Source organism: Vigna radiata, chromosome 6 (assembly GCF_000741045.1).
Source record: "Vigna radiata var. radiata cultivar VC1973A chromosome 6, Vradiata_ver6, whole genome shotgun sequence".
Lineage (NCBI taxonomy): Eukaryota > Viridiplantae > Streptophyta > Magnoliopsida > Fabales > Fabaceae > Vigna > Vigna radiata.
The window spans coordinates 32,295,147-32,307,128 of NC_028356.1; the positions used below are offsets into that span (position 1 = coordinate 32,295,147).

Below are 11,982 nucleotides of genomic sequence, written 5' to 3' on the forward strand. Positions count from 1 at the left end.
TTGAATTGAAGGGCAAACAAATCGAAGCTAGACAGATATTTAAAACAGCAGACTCAAAGGCCACAATTTTTCCGGAGATAAATTTGGATGAAGATAGAAGTTTGTCTTTTTTATTTTAAGAGATTTGAAAATAGAAATAAAAAGTATTTGTTTGATTTTAAAGTATAATTGAAAACTCATATTTTCTATTGAGCATAAATACTAAATATTTACACTACATAATTTGTTACCAATTTTGAAAAGTATATGCTAAACTAATTAATTAAATAATGTATAAAATCTTTCTATGAAATAAGATAGAAATATATTTTTATTTAACTAATTTGATTCTTTCAACCATATGTTGTTTGAGTTGCAAAATTCCAACAATCTTTTCTCGACTCAAAGTCACCATTGATCGTATCATCTAAGTTTTTAGTCAATTTCAAGAACATATAAAACATAAGTAATTAATTCCAAACCTCTGCAACCTCTGATGGCGATGGTTCCTTTGCCCTTTACTATTATTTTTGCTTTATTTCAAATTCTGACTTTTGTATTGTAGGTTGCATTAATTAAGATCTTTGAATAATTCTTGATCGTAAGTCATGTGGTTCATGCAACCGTTATCAATTAGCCAACATTCTGTTGATCTTGCAGTAGCAAAGTAAGAAACAACAAAATGTTCTTCTTCTTCACCCTCTTCAACAGAAGCTTGTACATTCTCTTGTTTCTTTGATGACTTGCAGATTTTCTCCACATGCCCTAATTGTCCACATTTATGGAATTTCACATATGGCCTCCACCAACACTTTCTATGTGGATGATTGTTTTTCTTACAAAAAGGACACGAGGAAAAACATGAGAGGATTTACTATCATTTTAATGGTTGAAACTTCTTGACTTACCCTTTTTTTTACAGCAATTTAGCTGCCAAAGCCCATGGAATATGACCTTATTCTCTCATGAGTTTTCTTTGTTCTAGAGCCTAAAGTGCGGTCAAAAGTTCTGTCAAGGTAATAGTAGAAAGATCTTTTGAGTTCTCCAAGGAAGTTAATGTGACTTCATATCTTTCTGGAATTGTTACAAGTATTTTTTGAACAATTTGAGAATAAGGAATCTCAATGCCAAGAAGACGTATTTGTAATGTCGAGAAGCTTGTCCGCATAATGTTTGATTGTCTCCGAATATTTCATCCTCTACATCTCAAGTTCTCGAACCAGATTCAAAGCTTGTGTTCCTTTGATTCTCTCACTGCCTTCCTACTCTTCCTTCAAAAACTTAAAGATTTCATGTGTTGTTTTCAACGTCATTATTCTATTGAAAATGAGTGGAGATACGATTGTGAACAAAATTGATCTGGCTTTGGATTTTCGAAGCCTCTTTTCTTTGTGACTTTTCATTAGAGCAACCGTAGGATTATTTGGCAATGGAAGTATTTCGTAGTCCTCTTCTACTGCTTCCCTCACATCATTAGCATCTAGATATACTTCCATTTTGACAACCCACATTTGATAGTTTAGTCCATCAAATACAGGCAATAAACGGTAATAAAGGATGTTTGAGATTCCATCTTATGTGTGGTGGCTATTTGGTAGTTGTAAGTGTTTGTGGGTTATATCATAGATCCCGTAAGATCATTTATGCTCTTGATACCAATTGTTGGGTTTTAAAGTATAAGAGATAAAAGAACGAAAGAGAAACTCATATCTTTTATTGAGCATAAGCAGTAAACATTTATACTACATAATTTGTAACCAACTTTGAGAAATATTTGCTAAACTAATTAATTAAATAACGCATAAAATCCTCCTATAAAATATGATAGGAATATATTTTTATTTAACTTATTTGACTCCTTCAACCATATGTTGTTTAACTCACAAAATTCCAACCATATTTAAAAGTATTTAAAGATAAAATTTATGAATATTTGATAAATATAACACATAAAATATATTTTAATAAATTAAAGGCTCAAACACTTACTTCATCCTTATGTTAAGAGGTGATCAATTTGTGTTTAGTACTCGATTTTAAAAATGAAGACATTGGGTCCCCATGTTATGAAAGTTGTATGACTTGAGTCCTATCCCTTTAATGACGTTAAAATTTAAAATGTTGAACTGATTGTGGATGTGAGGTGTGCAAGAAATGTTGTCGTGGCAATGAGTTGGGCAACATTAGTTGACGTGACAACCAAAAGAATACATTACATGTTTTTAAATTGCAAAAATTAAATACCCTTCATCGGAAATCTTAATCAGCTTGGCCTGTTGTCGCATCGTTCAAGCCCTCTCTCACAAGCATGGTCCTCTCATCTTGCTACAGCTAGGGCAGGTCCCCACGTTCACCGTTTCATCTACTGATGTGGCCGGAGAAATATTCAAAACCCACGACTTCGTTTTCATTAACCGACAAAAAACTACCGCCGCGGGAATCTTTCTCTAGGCCTACAAGAACGTGGCTTTCACCCCCTACGGTGATGAGTGGAGACAACTATTGAGAACTATTTGCGATTGATAATTATGCTGCTCATAACTAGAAGTGGAGAAATAGACAATTGTTTGCCTTTTTGTATGTTTTAAATCAACTTATTTTGGGTTGCTTTTTGAACAGGTATAGAATGGTGTTGAATCAGACAACTTCTACCATGGAAATTGAGACTGTAGCATCAAAAGCCAAAGTTTTGCCACCGAAGCCAAAGTTTGAGGCGTTGAAGCCTCATGAGATGTCTGATGGACATATTCAGTTCCGCAAGGTGAATGTTCCACCTCATCGTTATACCCTAAAGAAAGCTTGGATGGATATCTATACTCCCATTTTTGAACATATGAAAATTGATGTCCACATGAATTTGAAGGCTCGTAGAGTTGAGCTGAAGACAAGGGCTATAAGGACGTGGCTTTCACCCCCTTCTTGGAAATAAAATCATTAGGGTTTTTAAATAGGGAAACCCTTTTTCATTTCTTCCCCTGTTTCCCCATGGCCTTCACTCCCAGATTGGGGTTCCCTTTTTTCTTTTTTCTTTTTTGTTTTCCTTTTCGATTTCTGAGAGGTTGAAATGGTGGTGGCTTAGCACTGCTATGTCAGGCGTCAGACAACACGAGGTTGTCGTTCTTGAGGAGGGAGAGCGAGGAGCGTTTCCTGTTCACCGGAATGTCGCGATTGGCCATCCACACAATTGTGCTTCTCTACCTACAAGAACCACACGCCGAAGCACGTTCTCCCCCACGCTTCTGAACCCCGCTGTGAACGTCCCATTCGGCGACAAAACTATCACGTCTTCGTCGGGTCTCTCCACGAAAAGGGGGAGCGCCGCCGAAGAGCGAAAGGACAAGATACATGTGGGTGATTACAACCTTCGTTGGCTGCCACGTTAGATGATTCTAGGGTCAACTAAATGCCATGTGACATTTCTTGCACAACTCACATCCACAAACAGTTCAACGTTTTCAATTTTAACGTCGTTAAAGGGATAGAACTGAAGTCATACAATTTTCATAACATGGAGACCTAATGCCTTCATTTTTAAAACTGGGTACTAAACATAAATTCACCTCTTAACATGGAAACAAAGGGTTTAAGCCTAAATTAAAATATAAAATTATACTTTTGTTTTTATAATTAAAATTAATATATTATTATTATTATTATTATTATTATTATTATTATTATTGTTGTTGTTGTTGTTGTTGTTGTTATTTTGAAACTTGTACTGGATGTTTGGACGGTACCAGACCGGGCGGTCCTCATAATTAGAAGAACCGGCCGGACCGAGCGGCAGGGTCGGGAAGGTAATAAGGTAAGTTGATTTTGGTAAAGGATTAGCAATTTTTGGCCCTAATTAAGGAGCTATTGGTCCTTGGTTAGTGAATCGTTAATCTCGGGCCTAGAACTTGCACTATATATAGAGGTCAACAGTAAAGAGGTAGGTGGATTTTCTAGTGTGCATTTTAATACTGAAATCGAGGACCGAACGGACCAAACACTAACTTGAGCGTCGGAGTATCATTAGCAAGTACCCGACTGGGAGGGAACGGTGAGATCAAATACGAAACAGACCTTTGAAGGGTTAGGAGGAAAGGGAGATCAGGTGACCGGACGTCTCGTAGAGTTCAGGAGAAATTGTGTAGGTGTTAGTGGGACCAGATCCTACTACCGAAACAAAACTCATCACTCCAACTTTCTTGAAACATCCAGATTTGGGATTCCAATTAACCAATTCCATTTCTTTAGTTTGATCCTTCACCATTTCTGTACCAACACAAACAAAGCATGTCAATGCAATTTGGTAAAAACGCCGACAGCTAAAGGAACTAATCTCATACGTGAAAGTGAAACTTCAAAGAGTACACATTTAATCACTCGGCTTTCCGTTTAACTGAAGTGCAAGAAAAAACTTCTTTTAACAACACTTTTTTAACGTAGACTTTGATTCAGAAACCGTGTCTCTATCGGCTATCGGCAACTCATCATTTTAATGGATAAAAATTATAAATATATATCTGTAAATTTTCTATACTTTTTATATCATTTAATAAAAAAATATTGTATTTCTATTTATTTCAAATTAATTTATATTTTAAAATAGAAATATTTGTTTATTAATGTTGAATAAGTGTAAAATAAGAAATGAAGTATTTATGCATCGTTACTTTTTAAAGAATACAAAATTTTAAATACTCGTCAAGCGCGTGAATTGGTATTAATTTTTTTGATGGAGTTCTTTGAGTTTCTAAAGCCATCCTTGTTCTTTTTAGAAGCTTTTATTAATATGTTGTCCACAAGTAATTTTAGGGAATTAGTTGGCACGTTAAACATATAGTATCGTGAATTATTTATATAACGATGTAAACTTAAATATATTATGATGAATAAAGGAATTGAAAACCAATGTTTATGTAATGCACTTAACTTTTTTCTACTTTAAATTACAAATTAATTGTTCAAGGACTAACTAATAATTAACAATTGAGAAAAAAAAGCAAAGTCATGATTAAGAATAAGAAGGATAATGGAGTTCTTTATACAATAGATTGTTTTCCAGGTTTTCAAGTAAGAAAATAATATTTTAATACTTCTAAAAAAAATAAACGTCCAGTTGACATTTCTTTTAATAATATATTAATATATATCTCAAATTTTAAAATAAAAATAAATGTAATTAAAATATTATTATTTTAAATTATCAAATAAGTATATTTTATTTGGTGGGTATCAAAATGTCATCGCCCTTAAACAGTGCGGTAAATCACACTTACAGTGTTCCTTTGTGTTTTGTTTTGATAACCTTTAATATCCCTTCATGGTTCCAACCTACATTTTTTTTTTAATTGTTTGTATTTCTTATAATGTTTGTTTGTGAGTCTCAGATAATGTTTGTTTGGATAAGAAACTTCAATGGGGCTGGTACATATTGTTTCAATGTGAGTTGTATACAATTGTAGTTTTAATAATTGTAGCCTGGTTAATATTATTGGAGTCTTTTGTCAGAACAAAGTTAATATCGTTGGATTGAAAGCATCATACACTGATAATTTATAGATAATTTGATTTTTTTTTCATGCTATAATTTATTATTAGTCGTTTTCTGGAAAGCAAACGTGGAAGCAAGCATTTCCACACACGAAAACCAAATTTCCTGCTCGCTTTTTCATTTGTGGCCTTCAAAAACTCAATAATTAAAATGTTTTCGAAGAATATGACACTAGTAAACAAAAATATTAACTCGAGTATTTGACACATGTTTAGTTGTAACTGAAGGAAAAAATTATGCGGTGAAATTTTTGTAATTATTGTAAAGATATACGTCTTGATTAAAAAAGAACTGATGCCTAAAACTGACGTGGTAACACTTTTGTAATTATCGCAAAGGTATATGTTTCGGTTAAAAAAGAACCGATGCTTAAAACTGGCGTGGTGACATTTTTGTAATTATCACAAAAGTCTACGACTTCAGTTATTTAGATAACCGAGACATAAAATAACTGATTTTTATTTTATTTTTTGAGAGGCTTTAGGCAGCAATTCTTTATAGAACCGAGGCCACAGACCCTTATTGGCTCGGTTAAAAAAATAACCGAGGTAATAACATGTTTTTAGTGTTTTATTTTGCAACCAGAGTCTTTTACACATTTGAAACATTTGTAATCTCCTTTGCATTGCTGCTGCTCTCTCCACGCCTTCCAGACCATCATCTTCCATTTCTTTCATTTTTTCTTTCATTTTTCGTTGATTAATTGTTTCTCTACCATTGTCTTTCAATTTTACCGATTAATTTTATGCACATAACAGTTCCTCAGCAGCGGGTTTGAGCTTCTCAAAATTCCAGTTCAAGATTCGTGTTTCACGCACTACAAATGCAACAGGGGTTTGGGAGTTTTCCTGAGGTTTGAGACAACAATCATAAATTCCACTCAGTTTATTCCAAAAATGGGGGGGAAGAGACAGAGAAGGATGGGAACACTTACCACTGACCGCGAATGATGGCGGAATGGACGACCATCCACAATAGCTACAGGAATTCGATACCTCACACGCACTGAACGAAGAAGTACTCACAATAGTTGAGCCTCTGTGAAGGAAGACGTGTGCACACTCGAAGAAGGGTTTCAGAGAACAAGGGTTCTAAACGCTTCTAAAGGTATCTTTGGCTTCTGTCGCCCTCCTAAATGTTTAATTTCATTTCCTGACCCCTCTATCGGCGACCTAAATCCTTCGATAATAACAACTAACCATACCATTGCCTTTACTACGGCAAAAATCCTTCACTAATGTTAAAGCTAAAGATTTGTCGGAAGATCCTTCGGTAAATCAAAATTACCGGTGGAATACTTCCTTTGGTAAAGATCTGCCTGAAATTTATGATTTTGTTGTAGTGGATTTTCATTTGTTTTCACTGATTATTTTCGTGTTCTTGTCCTTCATAGACGCATTATGTTTTTTTCTCTCACTGGTGGCAACACTTTATTCCGATGAACCCACCTTTTGAAGGTTAGTTTTCGTTTTCGTTTTCGTTTTGAAGAACTTATTTGTTGAATTTCTCTGTTATTTTTTTTAACGTTGTTGTTTGGTTGAACTTGTTTGTTGTTGTTGTTTGAGTGAACTTGTTTGTTCTTTGATTGAACTTGTTTGTTATTGTTCTTTGTTGTTAATTCTATATTACCTTTCATAGTTCATGCTTTATAAAATACCAAAAACTGAAATTTGTTGTTTTTATGTTTTTCAGGTCTCGTAGAGTTGTAAAAAAAGGATTACAATTAATAAAAAAAAAAATTATTAACGTCATATATTGACAAAATTTGACGTTAAATTAATGTCGAATTTTTTAAATTCGACATCAATTTATCGTCTCTCGATATAACGTTTTCGAATTCGATATGAAAGACAAAAAATATTCAATGTCGTATGCTGTTTTTGTACTAGTGAGTTTTTGACAATAATTATAATCAATGTTTTAGAAACATATTGCAATGAAGACCATTTCTTTCTCTTTTTACAAATAATCGTCTTCATAAGGTTTACAGAGGCACAACGTTGCTATACTTTTTTTTTTTATTTATTTTACGGAGAATTTACTGTAAATTTCTTACAAAAATTTGTAAATTTCTTTTTTTAATTTTTTTTACGAATTTTATAAGTAATTAGTTATTGTGAAATTTAAAAATTCAATAAAAATTTCTCGTAAAGTTTTCAATTAAAAATCCTGCAACAAATTTTCATGCAAAAAATAAATTCATAGCAATTCTTTTTGGTAAAAATCAATTTAAAAAGCAACAGTATTCCCTCCTTGAATTTGTGAGAATATTTGTTCTAGTAATATTTTTTGCTAGAAATTTCACAAGAATTTCTTATAATAAATTTTTAAAAAGTATATAATATGCAAAAAATATATTTGGTTCAGTTTTTCTTATCATAGGTGGAAGATATACAACTAAGTTTAAATAAAATATGAACACCATGTAATAAAAAGCTCCTTGAGCAGTGAGTTTAACACCATTGATACCATATGCATAATTACCTTTTAGTTTACAGTTTTCACACATGACAATTAAGATAAGGCATAAAAGTCATGTAAATTGTCTTTGTAAGGAAGGTGTTTTCATCTCTCTGTTTCATCAGATCAAGAAACTCAATTGAAACACCAGAAGAAAAAATTCCCGCTATGAACACGGTCTTCTTTCACGCCATGAAATAGCACAATTTCTTCGTCAAGCAACCTTTTGAAGCACATACACCATTGCATAAAATGACTATATATGTTATGTATATACAACCAGTAAAATGATGAAATGTAGTAGATTGTACAACCATGTCCAACATGAATGTCTACATCCGATACCAAACACATTCATGTCCTGATGTGCAGACAGTAGACACATGCATGTTCTAAGAGGTACAATGATAACATAATTATTAATCAAAAAGCTAAGAACGAGGAAAATGCAATATTGGTGTACCATGTCTTATTGCATGTAACATCTTTTTTCTGTCAGACAGAATAAGATAATTCTTAGGCCTAGCTGATATAGTAAAAATTACGAAAAGCAAGCCATTGTTTTTCTTGGCCTATTTTTAGGCAACAAAACTTGATGAGTTTCATGAAACAAAGTTCAAATCACTAATTTCATCAAAGGCTTCCCACTTAAATGAAAAATGATAGAACCTTGATTAAATCATACACAGTTATGGTTCTAACTATACGGAACTTTGGCAATTTGATACTGTGTCTGGAAATTTGCAGTTCTGTTTGACTTTTATCAACTATACGGAACTCTAACTATTAGCTGTATATGTGAAATCCTGAAAAAATTTTGTTCATAAAACTATAAAGTTAGATATGAAATTTTTAGTATGTAATTACATACTTTGTAAAGCAATTATATACAAATTTATTCCTAAATAATTACATATAAATTTATACATAAGTAATTACATATAGATTTATATTAAATAATTACCTACAAATAATTGCGTATGTAATAAATCACGGATAAAGTTGTAAATAATTATTTACAGATAAATTCATAAGTAACATTAGTTACAATAATTTTGTCCAAAGGTAATATTGTGTTAATTTTTTTTTTTGTTGATAATAAACTTTTTTCTTGTAGTGTATATTGGTCAAATGCTATAATCGTGGAAAAGTCAATCACTTTGCGAAATGTCAATACCCACTTTCATTTAAGTTGAATAAAATTTTATTTCAAAAGATTAAATGTGTGAAAAATATATGTTTAAGAAATTTTCTTTTTTTCTCTAATTTTAATTAAGTTAATGAAAAAGAATGTTAGTCAAAACATAAGAGAATCTCTTTTCAAAATAAAAAAAAGACAGAAAGAATAGAAAAGGAATAAAAAAATAGAAAATGAACAAAAGTAAATAATGTGAGTAAGCCTTTTGAGAATTTAACATCCAAACTTATTCCTAAGCATTTTGGATGCCAATTACATGCGTCTTCAAACATTTTATAGGACAAAATCGAAATTGAAGCATTTTGAGAATTTATTCTCGTCATCCATCAATTATGATTTCATTTTTCTTATGATATTGGTAAAGACGAAAATTATTTTTATTTATATATTTTAAGGATACATAAAGGCATACAAATTATGCTTTGACACCCAATAAATTTTTACTCACTTTTCATCTATTATTTTAACATTCAATCTCTCTCTGTTTATAAATACAAAAATTAATTTTTTGAATGACCAAAATAATTCTTAAAATGGATTGTGAAGTTGTACATCTGTTGAGAAAATCTTACGATACACATTCAGATATTTTTCTAAAATTGAGTCTTGTTATTCATTGAAGTCATCCATTTGTTATTCATGGATTGTGAAGAGCTTTAAATAGTCGTGATACTTACAATATTACGGAAATAAAAACAAAATCTGAAAATAAAATATCATCTGACTTAAAAATAAAATATACTTATTCTATCATAAAATAATATTGTACCGAAAATCATAACTACCTATTCTATTTTATTTCTATCAAATCAAATTAAATATTATTAGACGCAAAACTAATAAAATAATAAATTTCTACAATTTAAGTTTATCTCAAATAACATCTAATGTCAAAAAGTCATTTTTCAATTAGGTAACCTCAATAAACACTGAAATTATAGAAGAAATAATATTCTTTGACATCATTTAACTACTATTTAACAACTTTTATAGAGGTTTAAAATGGTCTTAATAGAAGATAATTTTTGTACCATTTTCCATTGGTGATTGTAAGTTAAGCACTTGAAGCTAAAATTCATTAATCTCGGACACATAGGCCAATTAGGCAACAAACCTACATTACAGAAAAAGTAAATAAACCACTAGTATTATGAAATGAAATAAACAGGACCCACTAAATACTTAATATTTAATTTCACAAAAGCTTTGGCTAGAACAGCTAGGATAAACCTAGACGGAATATGTCATTGTTTAGGTTTGCCAATCAGTTTAGCAAGAATCCAAACGAATAGGCGCAGGGTATGAACAACAACGACGAGTCCCAGCAGTGCTAACCACACAAATATAACAATTACAAACATGGAGGTGGATGTGGTCCAAACAGGCTGTGGGGTGACCATTTGAGCGCCATACATGTAGGCAAGAGCGAGACTAGAGATGGTGACGCACATGCCTATTGACAAAAGCCAGTTGAAAAATCTGTTGTTTAGAGGGAGCCCACTAACAAGCCAGAGACAAACAGCTGAAGATGATATGAAACATATAGTGTTGCAAATAAGGAACCTTGTGTAAGCTTCGGCCATTGTATAAGCTAGGACAGATTCTCCAGGACATGGAATCAATCCTTGACATGCCACTTCTCCATTCTCTTGTGGCGGTCTAATGCCACCTGGTGGATTTAGAGCACTTTGAAAGGTTATTGTTGCGATTACCGTAGCCACCAAACTCAGGTTACCCCTAATGTCCTTCAACCAATTATCGTTGTCCTTATGTGCCAGCCAGTTCCTTACCTTTTTCAAACCTTTTCTCCACCCTTTTGTCTCGGCTTTCTGCTCACCTTCAACGTTCATCGTATGTAACTGTAACAACAATACTTTATGTTAGAGCTGTAAGAGTAATTAATATTTGATACATGTATGCATATCTGGTTTGTTATGACCTGCAACTAAAGATTAAGGCTATTCTTTAATAAGGAAAGTAGTTCACACTTAAATTAACTCTACCGCTTCAAAGTTTCACATCAAGCTCCATACAAGTAGAGTAAACAACTAGAAATGAAGAAAACAATACAGGATTCACTCGGGATGACAGAATCACCATTACCTTTCTTGTTTGATATGGTCGGTCGCTCAGAAAGCCAAATGAACGGTGAACTGTGATTTTTAGGACAGCAGGCGCGCGCGCGCACACACACACATATATATATATATATATATATATATATATATATATATATATATATATAATATATATATATATATATATAACACATATATATATATATATATATATATATATATATATATATATATATATATATATATATACTTTTTGCGAAAAGAATATTCTTCGCTTAATATCCGTCTTCATGAGGTTTATAGAGCCACAAATTGTGATAGAGTTTCAGAGACTTGTCGTATATAAACACTTGATATGCAGGTTGACGCATTCAAATTACACCGTACATATAATTTATATATTAAAATTAAAAATTATGTATTTGGTTTTAGCAGTTGAACGTAGTAATTAGCTGTTGATAGCATGTATGCTAAAAGAATTATTTAGAATTTAAACGATATTTTTTATTCCTTTCATTAGTCTACGGTAAAGGCCAGTGTGGACTTGAGACTGTGACAGGAACCCTAATGCTTGTTTAAAATTCCACCGACAACGTTATCTATCGCCATATGATGTCCAAAATGTTTGTCACTGAATTTCATGTGCATACAAATCAAAGTTAGATACTGATCTTTAAAACAATACAGACTGAAATTAAAATAAAATATATTATAATAAATAATTGAAA

General features: G+C 32.0%; 1 protein-coding gene across 1 annotated transcript; it reads right to left on the reverse strand.

Annotated features, from left to right (window-relative positions):
- Nucleotides 1-10,232: 10,232 nt before the first annotated feature.
- LOC106764395 lies at nt 10,233-11,359 on the reverse strand. Its single transcript, XM_014648682.2, has 2 exons — nt 11,280-11,359; nt 10,233-11,035 (listed from the first exon to the last, which is right to left on the reverse strand). The coding sequence occupies exon 2, from the start codon at nt 11,024-11,026 to the stop codon at nt 10,421-10,423; it is 606 nt and encodes a 201-aa protein (XP_014504168.1). The 5' UTR covers nt 11,027-11,035; nt 11,280-11,359; the 3' UTR covers nt 10,233-10,420.
- Nucleotides 11,360-11,982: the final 623 nt, after the last annotated feature.